Source organism: Colletes gigas, unplaced genomic scaffold, assembly GCF_013123115.1.
Source record: "Colletes gigas isolate AHSC1104 unplaced genomic scaffold, ASM1312311v1 Colletes_gigas_Sc00064, whole genome shotgun sequence".
Classification (NCBI taxonomy): Eukaryota; Metazoa; Arthropoda; class Insecta; order Hymenoptera; family Colletidae; genus Colletes; species Colletes gigas.
The window spans coordinates 531,472-549,459 of record NW_025106693.1 but is presented as its reverse complement, the minus strand read 5'-3'; the positions used below and the strand labels follow the sequence as shown (position 1 = coordinate 549,459).

The window sequence follows — 17,988 nt, the reverse complement described above, 5'->3', positions numbered from 1 at the left end:
GTATTTTCAATATTCCTTAAATTACTTGAATGTACATAATTTGGTCATCTGCCAACTGTACCTCTACTACCTAGATGACAATAGGAATTGCCGTACAATTAAGCCAGTGCATACTTAATTAGTTTCAATTGCTCCTTACGACTGCGGACGACTACCCCCGTACAAACCCTCAGTGGGTGGGATTTGTAGTTTCGGGAGAACTGGCCCACGAGGGATGGGCAAACTTCTGATTTGCAAATAGAATCCTCCTATTTTTGAACTCGGTATTTAATCGAGCACAGAACCGAACGAGCTCAATTACAAGTTACAATTTACACCAGTTACAGTTACAAAAGAAGAGTTACATCAGTTAAATCAGTTAGAATAGTTTCATCAATTAGAACAGTTACATCAGTTACAAGAGAATAGATCAAAGAGTACGAGTACGAACAGTATACAAGAGTGCAATAGAACACAATTTGAACCGATTAGATTTCAAGAACTTTATGAACCATTATATCATTGTTACATTATTTCGGCCATTCAAGTTTGCATATGCAAGCGTTCGAATACTTTCGTGTGCCACTGTATGTTTGTAAGATTTAACTGGGAATATTTTTAAATCGCCATGTTTTGTGTTAAGAAACGAGGATACAAGTTTTATTTAGAACTTATCGGTAAATTCCTTTCTTCTCGAAGAAGAAACATATAGAATTGTTATCTTGTTTAATTTGTTCCATTGTACACAGCAGCAGGTAAAGAAATCTAGAGAATGTTGTTTGATTCGATTGAATTGCATTTTATCTCTCGATGATAGCTTGTCTGAGACAAACGTTCCGGGATTATACACCTACAAGTCGCGATTTACAATTTTATATCGTATAGTGCCATAAATCAAATAAACCAATGAGATTTCAAACACATTTGAACTGTATATTTTTTAACACTTATCAACCGATTAGGGACTGATAACTTGTCGTAAAACGAGGTTATAAATAAATCCTTAAGGCAAAGATTTATTTTCAATGACTTGATAATAAATTGCTTGTCGTGTACTAATTAAAAAAATAAATAAATCAATTTAGATACCTATATATTTTAAACGTTTCCACTGTATTTTCTATACGTATATGTTTACTGAATATACAGGGTGGGGCATATTTTTCATTTGGGGAAGATATTCAAGGTGGACATAGTTATTGCCCCACTCTGTATAATAAGTAAGTATATATTTAGGGCAAGGTAAATATATGATAAGGAAAATTGAATAATAAAAACATTTAGTTAATCCTTGTAAAAAAGTCAAAACTAGAACTTATTGCCCTATCTTGAGAAAATGCCTCAGTTTTGGTCATAATTTAGTATGTCATTACTATTAAATGCCTGTTTAACCGTAAAATACTCTTGCAAATTATATAAATAAAATGTAGATGACGGGGGCTCTCACAGCCAAAACCAAATAATTAGTTTCGACGTGGTGTTAAATGAAATATTGATTTTGTCACAGTTTTTAGAGATTTTACTTTCAAAGTTCCACCATTTTATAATAAATAATTATTTTTAAAAATCCGTACGTGCAACTGAAGTTGCTGTCTTATACTTTATGAAAATTGCATGATTTCTTGTTTTACAACTTGCAGTAAAAAATTACATGTTCGCCCGTTTCTAAGAAATTTTTGGAGGCCTCTGGTTCCTATTATGGCTATAATAATTAATATTTTTATACGACATTTTTACAAGAACTAGTTCAAGAAATGTATTTTCGAAAGCATTTAACATTTATTAGAAAAAGTTTCATAGTTATGTCCAAAAAATTCTTGAAAATTGCCTTTATTTTCAGCCGCCACAGTGGTTTGTTTTTTTTTATTGTTCATGTCGCGAGTTCATTGACCTCCTTAGATTCAATAGTAACCTCAATACTTTCTAAGGTGGCAGACATTGCTTGCCTTGCACAAAACCCTTTATCCACTTTCCTTTCCTTTTCTTTTTATCAAAACGTTTCTCTGAAATCTAGTACAAATTTGAACAAATAGAAATCAAGGAAACGATAATAATTAATCGTAAATACATTTTTGTCGATTCTCCATTACTATGACGAAAGTAATTTACGTATGTTTTGCAGTATTATTACACTACTTCATTATATTGTTGTTTTACTAATACAGCAAATATTATATTATAGTATCTAAAGTGTTGAATTACTAATGAGTCCACTAACAGGCTCAGAACTCTTGCTATCTCGCATACTATCTGTTGGCAAAGTTCGTGGAGTCGATTTATGATGTAGCAAATGGATAATTATAATAACTATTTACAAATACTTTAATTTATTAGCAAAGATATAATGATACACGAGTTAACAGAAAAATGTAACAATGATGTAATGGTTCATAAAGATCTGGAAATCTAATCCGTTCAAATTGTGTTCTATTGCACTCTTGTATACTGTTCGTACAATCGATAAAATGCGATTCAATCGAATCAAACAACATTCTCTAGATTTCTTTACCTGCTGCTGTGTAAAATGGAACAAATTAAACAAGATAACAATTCTATATGTTTCTTCTTCGAGAAGAAAGGAATTTACCGATAACTTCTAAATAAAACTTGTATCCTCGTTTCTTAACACAAAACATGGCGATTTAAAAATATTCCCAGTTAAATCTTACAAACATGCAGTGGCACACGAAAGTATTCGAACGCTTGCATATGCAAACTTGAATGGCCGAAATAATGTAACAATGATATAATGGTTCATAAAGTTCTTGAAATCAAATCCGTTCAAATTGTGTTCTATTGCACTCTGGTATACTGTTCGTACTCGTACTCTTTGATCTATTCTCTTGTAGCTGGTGTAACTGTTCTAACTGATGAAACTATTCTAACTGATGTAACTGATGTAACTCTTCTTTTGTAACTGTAACTGGTGTAAATTGTAACTTGTAATTGAGCTCGTTCGGTTCTGTGCTCGATTAAATACCGAGTTCAAAAATAGGAGGATTCTATTTGCAAATCAGAAGTTTGTCCATCCCTCGTGGGCCAGTCCTCCCGAAACTACAAATCCCACCCACTGAGGGTTTGTACGGGGGTAGTTGTCCGCAGTCCTAAGGAGCAATTGAAACTAATTAAGTATGCACTGGATAATTGTACGGCAATTCCTATTGTCATCTAGGTAGTAGAGGTACAGTTGGCAGATGACGAAATTATGTATTATACATTCAAGTAATTTAAGGAATATTCAAAATACATGACACGTCCTACAATATAAAATGTTTGGAATTCCAAACACTATCATCCTAGCAACGCTATAGTTTCTACAAGATCGGTATAATTGTTCCCCATCGAGTATATCAGGAGACGTACGTTCAGTGGCTCACGAAAGTATTCGAACGCTTACATATGCAAACTTGAATGGCCGAAATAATGTACATTAAAGCAATTTGCTGAAACAAGTAGATGTCAATAGGAAGATGGAAGTCTTAGGATTATGCCAGTAAAATTTGAAAAGGATTCAACAACGTAAGTAGTAGTTATGATACATTTATTAGAAATGGAATGTCTTTGCAGCCAGCAATTTATACCGCTACTTTACCCACATTTTTCTATCAGTGTTCAGAATTTTCTACGAGAGAGAACTAATTTCTAAACATTTTATGCCCCTTTAAGGGGGCCATTCTTCCTTGTAGGCAGGGAAAAAAGATGTTTCTTTATAATTTTTTCTTGCGGGCTATTAAAGTGCGATTAATTCCAGGCTTTGTGGATATATTTATTATATATTTAACTATATTTACGAATTTTTGCAACGCTTAATATCCATTGATTACCCAGTTTTTGTTGATTACCGAACAACAGTTTTTACGTACACTGCGTAGGTAATATTTTGCGAACAATCCAAAAACCAGAGACATTCTTAACACGTTGACTGCCACACCAAAACCGTACAATTTTCTACGAGATCAAAGCTTCGATTTTAAATAATTGTAAACTGTATAACTTAAAATTTGTCTTTGGTACTTATTTTCGTAACTACGTTGAACTTCGTCCTATACAAATTTATTTAACATTTCAATTTTAATTTTAGGGTATAAATTGTTTTAGTCCCATAGTGAGAAAGTCTTGTCACCCATATATGGGTGACGTGGCAGCGAAAGTGTTAATATAGATAAGTTTCGTTATATCATGAACTAAGATCTTTTGAAATTGTTGAAAATCCTATAAATACAATACAAAGTTGAAACGACTAATGTAAAATAGGCGTTATTGTACCTGTGGATGTATAAAAGAATTCACAAAATTTTATGTTTATTTAATTTTGTAAATTCAAAGAATCTAGATACGTACAGTGGCTCACGAAAGTATTCGAACGCTTACATATGCAAAACTTGAATGGCCGAAATAATGTACGTTAAAGCAATTTGCTGAAACAAGTAGATGTCGATAGGAAGATGGAAGTCTTAAGATTATGCCAGTAAAATTTGAAAAGGATTCGACAACGTAAGTAGGAGTTATGATACATTTATTAGAAACACGCATGGTAAGTGACTCGCAAAAGTATTCGAACGCTACATGTATTATTCAATTATTTAATATTAATATTTTGTTGGACCATCTTTAGCAGTTATAATGTCTCTTAGCCGACGTTCCATACTATAAACCAATGAATTTGTAAAACTAAACTCAATGGAATTCCATATTTCTATAATTTTATTTTTCAGTGTTTGCTTTGGTGTTATTTCAAATTTATTTAATCTTTTTATGATTTCATAAATTTTCAATCGGATTTACGTCTGAACTTTTCGGTGGAGTAATTAACGTGTGTGGTGTGTTATATACGATCCATTCTTTTACAATTTTAGCAGTATGCATCATTATCTTGTTGGTAGTAGAAATCTTCCAATAATCCTAGTTTACTGGCACTTTCTTTAAGATTATTCTTTAAAATATTTAAATACTTATATTTATCAAGTAATCCGTCAATAAATATTAATTTTCCGGTGCCACCATACCATGACCGAACCACCTCCGTGTTTCATTGTTCGATGTAAATGTCGAATTTCCAATTCTGTATTTGGTTTTCTCCACACATAATTTTTACCATCTGAGCCAAAAATATTAAACTTTGACTCGTCCGAAAAGATGACTTTATCCCTAAAAGAATTATCTTTATTAATGTAGGTTTTCGCAAAAGTCAATCTTTTTTTACGATTTACTGCATTAATATATTCTTTCGCGGTATTCTGCCAATGAAAATCATTGTTTCGTAAGATTCGTCGACATAATTGAACTTCTTTATGAAACATATCAGTTACCATATTTGCGAGTCAAGGAGCGGATATAGTAGGATTCTTTTTTAATTCGCGAATGATAACTTTCTCCTCTCTTCCAGTCAATTTCTTTGGTCGACCTGATCGAGCTTCGTTTGCAAGTGTTCCCTCATTCTTTGACTTTTTTATGATGTAATGTATCGTAGACTTACTTCTGTTCACAATCCCGGAAATCTCGTTATACGATTTGCCATCCTCATGCAATCGTAATATTATTTCTCTTTCACACGTTTTGGTTTCAGACTTTTTGGTGTTCATTTTAAATACTATTGTGCACACTTTTACGTTACTGCTACTGAAACGATATCCTAACGTCAAGCGAACGTACCAATATTTTCATTTAGCAATGATGTTTACATTCGGTGCAAAGGAAGATGAAAAACTATCAACAGTGTTACAGAGTTCGAATACTTTTGTGAGCCGCTTACCATGCCTGTTTCTAATAAATGTATCATAACTTCTCTTTATGTTGTTGAATCCTTTTCAAATATTACTGTCATAATCTTGAGACTTCCATCTTCCTATCGACATCTACTTGTTTCAGCAAATTGCTTTAATGTACATTATTTCGGTTCAATCATTCAAGTTTACATATGTAAGCGTTCGAATACTTTCGTGAGCCACTGTACCTACCATCAAGTATGCTAGTTTTCAACTCTATAAATAAAGGTTCCAATTGCCTAAAAACAATGTGTTAAAAAAGAAAGTATCCATTTATTACTCGCTTTTAATTCCAATCAACCAATCTATAAATCTTACTAAAACTCTTGCGTTGAACGACGCTTTTAACCTTCAAATTCAAAAAGGAAAGAGACGAACTGTTAATTTTGTAAGAAAATTCTTGATTCGAAGAGGGTGAAATATTTAATTTTTACAAAAATTTCTAAACAAATTTAACAACGCCATGTTCTTGTTTTCTGTTTCAGAAAAATCGCTCTGGTCATCATCCTCACCAGAGCAGGTCTCGATTTGGACCCGAACGCCCTGAAGAGGTTGAAGGTCACTGTACCGAAACTCGGTTTAATTCCATGGGTCGTCGAGGCAGTTGTGGTGGCCATGCTGACAAAATATCTGCTTGGCTTGCCCTGGATATGGGGTTTTCTGCTCGGGAGTGTCGTAGCTGCTGTTTCACCAGCTGTCGTGGTGCCTTGTCTCTTCAGGCTACGTGGCAAGGGTTACGGAGTTGCCAAGGTAAGATTTAACGATCGTTCTAAACGTATGTAATTCAAATCCTAATATAAACGATTTTAATCGATGCACATGGCAATCTGTTTCGTTTCATATTTTTTAATAAGATCATTGTGCAGAGTGATGATCTAGTAACTGGCTATATGTATTTAAATTTACACGATTCAAAATACTCTATTTTTTAAATTGAAATTGTTCTTCCATTCATGAGTGACAAGAATATAACATACAAACTATTGGGTTGGCAAGAAAGTGATTTCAGGTTGCACCAGTAGATAGCGTTATGTTTGTTTCGTTATTCTTTCGTCAATGTTAGAATTTTTTTCTTTTGAGATTTGGTAGTCGATACCTTTAGGTTACTATAGAAACAAATTCCGTGTAATTTTGTTTACAACGTGGAGTGCAAAAATAAGCATTTTCGACACATTTTACTTCTTTATTTTCATAAAGGCAAGAAAGTGGCTGAGGCTCACAAAGAGATATATGAAGTTTATAGTGTTGATTGTTTAACAAAAACCACGTGTCAGAATTGGTTTAAAAAATTTCGTTCTGGAGATTTCTCACTGAAAGGTGACCAACGTTCTGGTCGACCTTCTGAAGAGTCGATGATGACAAAATGAGAGCCATAATTGAATCGAATAGTCATATAATTGCGCGAGAGATTGCAAAACAGTTAAATCTATCACACACGACAATTGAAAATCATATAAGACTTCTTGGACTTGTTAAGAAGCTCGATAATTTGGGTTCGTAGCCAAAATAGTCGACAATTGCTTTTCAGTATTTTTTCTTACTATTTTTCCACGAGATCTTCTTCGATTCTAAACACGTTTTCTTCCAAAATTGTCTCCTTCCTATTACATAGTTTGAGTTACTCATTTATTTTAATTTCACACATGCATTATAAAATTTACAGTAAAGTAGAAATCTAAAACGAATGAACGTAGCAAAGAAAGATAATAAGATTGCTTTGGAAAATCTGCGTCTAAGAAACGGAGATACTCGTCAACGAAGAGTGTCACTCGAGTCTCTAATAATTAATTCGAACGATCGATACTGTCGAGAACTAATTAACGAAGAGAAGCAAGTCTTTGGAAGAATCGCGACCGCATTGTTTGACGGAAACATAAGTCGCCCCACCCGACACAAGATTCCGCGTGTCCAATTAGATCCCTTTAAAACGCGGTACTTTTGCTCATCGGGGATGCATTCGTAAGTAATGTAACGAAGTTGAATCTGTTCGTCGCAGCGTGACACGCGGAACACCGTGTGCTAAACTTCCCGAAAGCGACTCCTCGACACTAATTAAGTTTCTTTTGAACACTGGTTTGCTCTGCCGGTGTAATTTCGCGTTTGCTCGGGGCGTAATTGCGCGCGGGAGGATGCAAGAAAAATTTGCAACAAGGTTAAAACAAAGCAAATTGCTTCTTTGTGAACGACATCGTGTTACGCAGCTTACCAGCGTATGCTATTAAGAAATTTTCTGGTAAAAGCGCTTCGAGCACTGCGTGTTTCCCCGTTTCGTTTCAAAAGACGTCGATAATTCTCATTCTCCTTCTACATTTACGTAGAAAAACATTGATTATTGCGTTTACTGTAGACAATTTACAAAGGAACAGCTTATAAACAGTCAACAGTAGGAGAAAATATATCATTTATTTTATCACTTTTTAAAATAATAATTAAACTAATGGTTCAATCGTTCACAATGTATTAGGTCGTCCCATAAGTTCGTGCCGTTCAATATTCTGAAATTGATGAGGATAAAATTTGTAATGTAATAAAAAACAAAGAAAATTTGTCAGTTTAGGTGATTTCTGAAATTTCAAACATAGTAACATCAACAATTCATAGAAATTTGAAAGAAATAGATATTGTGTCAAAGTTCGAAGTTTGGAATCCACACTAGCTTATGGAACAAAATTCTCTTAATCGTGGTAGAGCCTGATTGCGTAAATATTTCTGTTAGCATATGATAAAACCGAATCTTATAAGATATAAAATATAACAATCTCTAGGATTATTAGTGGATAAACAATTTGAAAATGTCAACGTTTTAATGAAAAGCGTTAAACTAAATTTGAATAAAATACTACCACCCTTAACCTAACCTCGACTCTTCCTACCAAGGTGACGAAAACTAACTGGTGGGAGGATTGGTCAAGCCAATCCTCAACGTCATCACCTTGGTAGGGCGTGAGGCGTCGCCTCCCATGCACGCCACCAGAGGGCTCGCGCTCTCACAAGCGCTCGACCGACTCCTCGGTTGCTATATATATTAGGTCGTCCCATAAGTTCGTGCCGTTCAATATTCTGAAATTGATGAGGATAAAATTTGTAATGTAATAAAAAACAAAGAAAATTTGTCAGTTTAGGTGATTTCTGAAATTTCAAACATAGTAACATCAACAATTCATAGAAATTTGAAAGAAATAGATATTGTGTCAAAGTTCGAAGTTTGGAATCCACACTAGCTTATGGAACAAAATTCTCTTAATCGTGGTAGAGCCTGATTGCGTAAATATTTCTGTTAGCATATGATAAAACCGAATCTTATAAGATATAAAATATAACAATCTCCAGGCTTATTAGTGGATGAACAATTTGAAAATGTCAACGTTTTAATGAAAAGCGTTAAACTAAATTTGAATAAAATATCCAGCAAGTTTTGGAGCGACGATACAATGGCTTTGCCAAAAGAAGGGGAAGGAGTTGTTGAACGAGAAGAGGTTTACTATTTTTCATAAAATTCCATCATATGTTTGTAAGGAAGGCATCCTTAGTCTGTTTGAATGTGGCGCGTGAGTAGTATGTCGCGATCTCCATACGTGGCGCTAGAGTGACGAGTCGAGGGAGATGTGCCACGAGGGTAAATGCGACATTTATTTGAAAGAGCGATTAGTGTACAAGAAGGGTGTGAATAAGAACATTGAATGTTGTTTCTTTGTTTTTACAGGCAGTATTGACTGTCAATTCATTAAGTAGTCATATTGCATTGCGTTGAATTTAATAAAAGTCTTTGTTTTTACAGAGAACACTTCTACTTATTTTACACCACCAACCTACCGATAAATAATACATTATAAAACAACATTCAATGTTCTTATTCACACCCTTCTTGTACACTAATCACTCTTTCAAATAAATGTCGCATTTACCCTCGTGGCACATCTCCCTCGACTCGTCACTCTAGCGCCACGTATGGAGATCGCGACATACTACTCACGCGCCACATTCAAACAGACTAAGGATGCCTTCCTTACATGTTTAAAATATTACTTCAAGTTGCAGTAGAAAATTCGGCACGAACATATGGGACGACCTAATACAAAGGAACAGCTTCTAAACAGTCTACACCTGGAGAAAATATATTATTTATTTTATCACTTTTTAAAATAATAATAAAACTAATGGTTCAACCATTGACAATGTACGAAGGAACAGCTTCTAAACAGTCTAGACTATGAAGAGATTATATCATTTATTTATTATTTTTTTAAATAATAATGAAACTAATGGTTCAATCGTTGATAATGTACGAAGGAATAGTTTCTAAACAATCCAGACCATGAAGAGAATATATCATTTGTTTTATTACTTTTTAAAATAATTAAAAAACTATGTACACAAAATATAAATTGAATGTTTGAAGAATATAAGCTAAATATTCAGGGGATGTAAACTAGATACTTAAAAAATAAAAAAGTAAATATTCAAACAATGTGAATCCAATATTTGAAAAAATATTTAAATAGCATTCGACAAAATCTTCAAAAAGAAACAGTTATACAAAAAATTAATCTCTATATATATATCAATTACTTTCTATGCATTGAATCATATTACGTAAGACGTAAGAGCTACACGATTATTTTCATACACAACTTTGTCGCATTAATGTTCTTATAATATAAATACATGTCGATTAAGTGACATACACGAATTCAAAGTAAAATAAAAGTAAACAATTTACTTTGGATCATATTCTGGAACAAATATTCATCCATGATAGACATAAAATATTTCCTGCATATTCAAAAGAAAATATTCTATTTATGATATTACATAAAGATTCATTTTATAACAAGAAAAAATATTTTTTTCATAATATGAAATATATATTATCTGAATATTTGGAAAATATATTCTATTTCTAATATGAAATAAAGATTCATTTTATAGCAAGAAAAAAAATATATTTTTCATAATTTGAAATATATATTATCTGTATATTAGGAAAAAATATTCTATTTCTAATATTACATAAAGATTCATTTAATAATAGAATTTCTAAATATTCGTAACTAAAATAGGCGTCGTTTCCATTTTGAAATATTAAAGTCGCCCAATCCGTTTAATTAGTAGTTATGACTTTTGAAACATAGGCATGAAAATTAAGGGAATTAGGCATGAAATTTCATTTATAGTCAGATATTGTATTTTCGGTAAAGAATTTTTTTCTGGAAAGTGCGTAGAAATTCGAAGATACGTCTATTCACCAAAAATTATTGTAAATAATTCCACTAGCTAAAAATAATTTTTTCAGAACAATTTGAAATTTTCTTTTTTGCCGAAAATTTTCAGCAGTCGATTTTTCTTAAAAATTCATTCTTAATTTTTAGTAATTTTGTTTGACGCCCTATAGAAAAGTTGTCTAACACTTTTTTGTAGATACTCATAAGCTCTAATTCAGAAAAAAGTTTCATTGAAATATATTCACTATTGTAGGAGTTATAGCTGTTTGAAAATTGGACCACTTTCATGGGGATTTTCCAACTTTACGTGTTAGGGAACAACGTTTCCAATATTCTTAGAATTTCTAAATATTCTTGACTAAAATACGCGTTGTTTCCATTTTGAAAAAATTAAATTCGTCCAATCCGTTTAGTTAGAAGTTATGACTTTTTAAACATAAAAAAAACGCACGAAAATAAGTGTCGAAACAAATTTTAGGTTATTTAGCTTACAATGGTCTAAAATCAAAATTTTACTTTTGCAGAATATTGTACGGTTTTAATCTGGCAGTGAACGTGTTAACACTTTACCGACCGATAGCCTATTAATCGACTGTTTTACCGGCCAACGCTTACCGACTAATAGCCTATTAATCAACTGTTTTATCGGTCGACGTTTACCGACCGATAGCCGATTAATCAACCGCTACCGGTCGGTAAAGTGTTAATGACACTTGATTATAGGCAAAACTTGATTGCATGAAAGGTATTTTATCAATTTACTGTTACGCTGCAACACGGAATAAATCGTAATCGTTATGTCGCGTCGTAACAAATTCGAAGCAACGAAGGAAAGAGGATTTTTGTCACGGAAGAGGCGTTCGTCGAGAAACGGCGGGAAGCATCCAACGAAATTAGTTCGAATACGGTCGAGATGGTCCGATCTGTATTCCTTCGACACGGTTCGTCGCGTTTCCATAATCGATGTGGAAAACGAACGCAACCAAAGAATGGCCGGCTTTATTCCGGCTGGATGGAGGAAACGAGAGGACCCGGACTGCGGTTTGTCCGCGTGGTCGAGCTAGGTGAAATACGAAAATCGCGAAGGGGCAGCTCTGAGAGGCACAGGGGAAACGCTCATGGTACAAACCGATAACAATAAATTCGACAAAAGGTACACTGGCGAATTAGATGGGATCGTGGTTCAAGCAGTGCTTTGTAATTGCGGCGAGTTACAACGGTCGCGCTGGGATCCACTGAAATTTCCGTGGACAGAGTCCGCTGTGTTCAATTTGGCCGAAATTGGGAACAACGGACGGAGAGGAATCGCGTGTAAGAATGTCGGGATGCTCGGTGAACTTTGGATTAGATTTAATTCCGGTAGATCTCGATCTATCGACTAAATTCTTTCTTTTTTTTTCATTTATTTGTCGGAGAAGCGGAATCATGAACCACTTCCCTAGGGCGGTTAGCATTTGGGCGGTTAGCATTTTTCTAAACTTCGAACTAAATAAACTTTAACTAATAATTAACTCAAACACTCAAACGAAACGAAAGAATGCTCAACGTAAACTAATGAGTCCTTTGCGAGGATTTCTATTAGGTCGAGTCATAAGTAACTTCCGATGCAGCTAAGTAGAATCTATTGTTCGTATCTACCCGCTGTGAGTTACCATAACAACATGTTTTCGTTTTCACTATATAGACGAGGCTTCGGTTAGTCTTTTGTCAACTGTTTTGTGTGATACACGTTATGTTAAACTGTTTTTTTTTAACCTCTGAAATGGAGAGTCAAAAAGTACATATTCGTCGTGTAATGCTTTGGGAATTTAAGCAAGGCAATAGTGCTAAGGCGACTTCTGAAAAAATATGCAGTGTATGTATATGGTTAAGGACTAATAACTGTTCGAGCAGTTAGAAATTGGTTTATAAAATTCCGTTCTGGAGATACGACCTTAAAAGACGAACCGAGGTCGGGACGTCCATCCGACTTTGACGACCACCTTTTAAAGGCAATATTGGAGCAAAATCCACGTCGATCAACAAGAAGTATATCAGAAAGGTTGAATACATCACAATCAACTGTTAACCGCCACCTGGAGAAATTAGGGAAAGTCAGCAAATTAGGAGTATGGGTACCTCACAATCTCAATGAACGGAATAAATAAGATCGCATGTCAATCGCCACAAGTCTGCTCTCACGGGTAAAAATTCAGCCTTTTTTAAACAGGATTGTAACAGGCGATGAAAAATGGGTTTTCTATGACAATATAGTCCGCAAAAGACAGTGGCTTGATAAGAATCAACCACCTCTACCAGATCCGAAAGCAAACATCCATGGCATAAAGATTTTATTGTGTGTATGGTGGGATTGTCAAGGAATAATTCACCACGAGTTGTTGAAGTCAAATTTAACGATCACTGCGGATAGATACGTTCAGCAGTTGCAAAGAGTGCAAGAGAAACTCCATGAAAGGCGTCCTGCACTCGTTAATCGCAAAAGCGTCATTCTTTTACACGACAATGCGCGATCACATACAGCAAGGGTGATTCAAGAAAAAATTCTTGAGCTTGGATGGTCTGTTTTACCACATCCACCTTACTCCCCGGATCTTGACCCCGGCAGATTACCACCTTTTCTGTTCCTTACAAAACTTTTTTTATGGAAAAACCTTCAATTCTGAAGAGCAAGTCAGGCAGGCTGTCGAAAACTTCTTCCAGCCCAAACCAACCACATTTTACAAGGAAGGAATTGATAAACTGCCAGGAAGATGGGAGAAGGTGATAGATAATAGTGGTGAATACATAATAAATTAATATAATTTTGTTATTTAATGAGAGCAAAATAAATGTCTGATAAAAAAACGGAAGTTATTTATGACTCGACCTAATATTTAGATTTTCTCGCACAACCTTTCCGTCTGATCACCCTTTTCCAATTCTCTTCTTTTTCTAAAAGTTTCGGTAAACAGACAACCAACTCGGCTACCTTCAAAGGCCACATTCAAACGTCAACGCCAACCAGACGTACGTTTGCGTTTCCGATGACATTCTTTGCATCGATTAAATTTAAGAATCGATAAGGGGCAATATAACTTTATTACCACAAACTGAAGTAACATTCAATTAGAACAACAACAACTGTTTAATGGATTCCGACATATTTGTTTAACCCTTTTAGTGCCAACGACGATATATCGTTGCGTATGCGATGGTGCCTTATTCTTCGCATTAGGAGAAAGATATATATGTCTCAAAAAAAATTTGTAAAACATTGTAAAGGGCCTAATTTTATTGCAAAAGCATTTAAACAATTATTTTTGGGTTTCACCCTTTGCCCTAGAAGCCTTTTTCGCTCGGGCGAACCAACAACACGACACTACTTTGTGGCGGAAACATATGTATTCTGGAGTCGTCATATTATACAGGGTGTTAGGCCAATCCTTTGAAAAATTTTAATATTAGATTCTAGAGGCCAAAATAAGACGAAAATGAAGAATATCAGTTTCTTGACTGAGGCCTCGTTAAAAAGTTATTAACAATTAAATTAAAAAATTTCAAACCGTCCTGGAAAAATTATCTTCGATTGCAGGGACCAATTAAAATCATTTTTGGTAAATACACATACCTTCGAAATCCTACCCACTTTCGAGAAAAAAATTCGAGTAGGTACTGAACTTTTTAGATGAAATTAAAATATATAAAATCACACTAAAAAAACCATATTTAGTTACAGGGGTCAATTACAATCATTTTTTATCATTACACATACTCCCGAAATCAAACGCACTTTCGAGAAAAAAATTCTTTACTGAAAATCTAATTAGGTTTTAATTTTTTTGTAACACGAAAATTTGTTGGTCAATGTAGTAATGAAAAAGTTTATTTTGAAAGTGGCGTAATTCCCATTGTAAGAGTTTCAAATGGATATATGGGCACATACCCCCGAAAACCTTCACATTTTCGAGAAAAAATTTCTTACCGAAAATCTAATTTTTCTTTCAGATCTGACCCAAACCTAACCCAGACCTAATCCAGTCCTAACCCAGACCTAACCCAGACCTAATCCAGACCTAACCCAGACCTAATCCAGACCTAACCCAGACCTAATTCAGACCAAGGTGCCTAAATTTTTCGACGAAAAAAAACAATTTCAAATCAGTTCAATTGAAATTATTTTACCCATTTACAGAATTAAGATACATAAAAGATAGAATTATAAAAGAAGTTTTGTAACATATACAAATAAATGTTAGCCTTCTTCAGGAAAATGCTGTTTTCAAATTGGACAAAAGTCTAACCTCAGTTAGAAAAATTAGAGCTAAATTCTAACCTCATTTAGAAAAATTAAAGCTAAATTCTTATTTCAATCTTTGGACAGTGGAATATTTACACTCAATAAATGAAAAGAAACATTTATTTCTTTTACTTCCTATACACTACCAACCTAAATTATATGTCAAATACATTTTTGAAATATTTATTATCATAATTGAAATTATTTTCCCCATTTGCAGAATTAAGATACATACAAGATACAATTATAAAAGTAGTTTTATAACATAAACAAATAAATGTTAGCCTTCTTCAGGAAAATGCTGTTTTCAAATTGGACAAAAGTCTAACCTCAGTTAGAAAAATTAGAGCTAAATTCTAACCTCATTTAGAAAAATTAAAGCTAAATTCTTATTTCAATCTTTGGACAGTGGAATATTTGCACTCAAGAAATGGAAAGAAACATTTAATTCTTTTACTTCTTATACACTGCCAACCTAAATTATACGTCAAACACATTTTTGAAATATTTATTATAATAATTGAAATTATTTCCCCCTTTTACAGAATTAAAATACATAAAAGATAGAATTATAAAAGAAGTTTTGTAACATATACAAATAAATGTTAGCCTTCTTCAGGAAAATGCTGTTTTCAAATTGGACAAAAGTCTAACCTCAGTTAGAAAAATTAGAGCTAAATTCTAACCTCATTTAGAAAAATTAAAGCTAAATTCTTATTTCAATCTTTGGACAGTGGAATATTTACACTCAAAAAATGGAAAGAAACATTTAATTCTTTTACTTCTTATACACTGCCAGCCTAAATTATACGTCAAATACTTTTTTGAAATATTTATTATCATAATTGAAATTATTTTCCCCATTTACAGAATTAAGATACATAAAAGATACAATTATAAAAGAAGTTTTATAACATAAACAAATAAATGTTAGCCTTCTTCAGGAAAATGCTGTTTTCAAATTGGACAAAAGTCTAACCTCAGTTAGAAAAATTAGAGCTAAATTCTAACCTCATTTAGAAAAATTAAAGCTAAATTCTTATTTCAATCTTTGGACAGTGGAATATTTGCACTCAAAAAATGGAAAGAAACATTTAATTCTTTTACTTCTTATACACTGCCAACCTAAATTATACGTCAAACACATTTTTGAAATATTTATTATAATAATTGAAATTATTTCCCCCTTTTACAGAATTAAAATACATAAAAGATAGAATTATAAAAGAAGTTTTGTAACATATACAAATAAATGTTAGCCTTCTTCAGGAAAATGCTGTTTTCAAATTGGACAAAAGTCTAACCTCAGTTAGAAAAATTAGAGCTAAATTCTAACCTCATTTAGAAAAATTAAAGCTAAATTCTTATTTCAATCTTTGGACAGTGGAATATTTGCACTCAAAAAATGGAAAGAAACATTTAATTCTTTTACTTCTTATACACTGCCAGCCTAAATTATACGTCAAATACTTTTTTGAAATATTTATTATCATAATTGAAATTATTTTCCCCATTTACAGAATTAAGATACATAAAAGATACAATTATAAAAGAAGTTTTATAACATAAACAAATAAATGTTAGCCTTCTTCAGGAAAATGCTGTTTTCAAATTGGACAAAAGTCTAATCTCAGTTAGAAAAATTAAAGCTAAATTTTTATTTCAACTGTTGCACAATGGCGTATTTACACACAAAGGTCGAAAAAGAACATTTAATTATTTTGAAATATTTAGTATCGTGATTGAAATTATTGCTTTTCCCATTTGTAGAATTACGTTACATAAAAGATAAATCCATAAAAGAAGTTGCACAACATAAACAATTAAATATAAACCTTTATAAAAGAAATATTGTTTCCAAATAGGCCAATAGTATAAACTTAATTAAAAAGAAGTCACTAATTTATAAACTAATTATAATAAAAATTGATTCTTCTACGACTTTATTTTAACAAAGTCATATTTAAATTAGAATTACTTATCCTGTTCGTAATTTTTTTCAGAAACTTATATTTATGTTTCAAATTTTGCCATTAATTTTGTGTATGTGCCTATAATAATTTCTAAATCTTCAAGGGAATCAGTTAATAAAATTAATTTTAATATACAATCGAATTCTTAATTTGGAAATCAGTCGGAAAGAAATTATTAAAAATTTTCCTGCTAATAATTATTTTAATAATTATTTTAAGTATGTGCCTATAATAATTTCTAAACCTTCAAGGGAATCAATTTACAAAATTAATTTTAATATACAAGCGAATTCTTAATTTGAAAATCAGTCGGAAAGAAATTATTAAAAATTTTCCTGATAATAATTATTTTAATACCGTTGTATTTTTAATAAATAAACATTCTTTTTTTTAATATCTGATTTTGGACGGTTCATTTGGATGTTACAACAAAGTTTTGAGGCAGAGTGGTCTTAAATTCATATCGCTATAGTCGATTTTGTTTTTATTAGGAAAACTTCGCCGGCGGAAACGAGAAGCACTTTACTCGTTTCGCGCAACTGTTTGTGTAGGAAGCTAGTCGAAAGTTTCAATACCTTAGCAATTTTAAGAAACGATCGTTGTCGAAGTTCAATAGCGGTCCTTATCAATTTTTTCTCCCCCAGTGTTTTCATTGACTTGTCCTATAACTTAAATCGAACTTTCCACGGAAATAGTAAAACTTTTAATTATAGTAATTTCAATGAAATTTAATCGATACCTTAAAAATTGTCCAACTTCTAGATTACGCTGAA

General features: G+C 32.8%; 1 protein-coding gene across 1 annotated transcript in view; it reads left to right on the top strand.

The window, feature by feature from the left end:
• Positions 1–4,441: 4,441 nt before the first annotated feature.
• The window catches only part of LOC122403624 (sodium/hydrogen exchanger 9B2), a 221,689-nt gene continuing 208,142 nt past the window's right edge, over positions 4,442–17,988 (top strand). Inside the window, exons 1-2 of the mRNA XM_043407241.1 lie at positions 4,442–4,473; positions 6,230–6,494. Coding sequence (XP_043263176.1) covers positions 4,442–4,473; positions 6,230–6,494 — 297 coding nt within the window. The remainder of the gene's footprint in view (positions 4,474–6,229; positions 6,495–17,988) is intronic.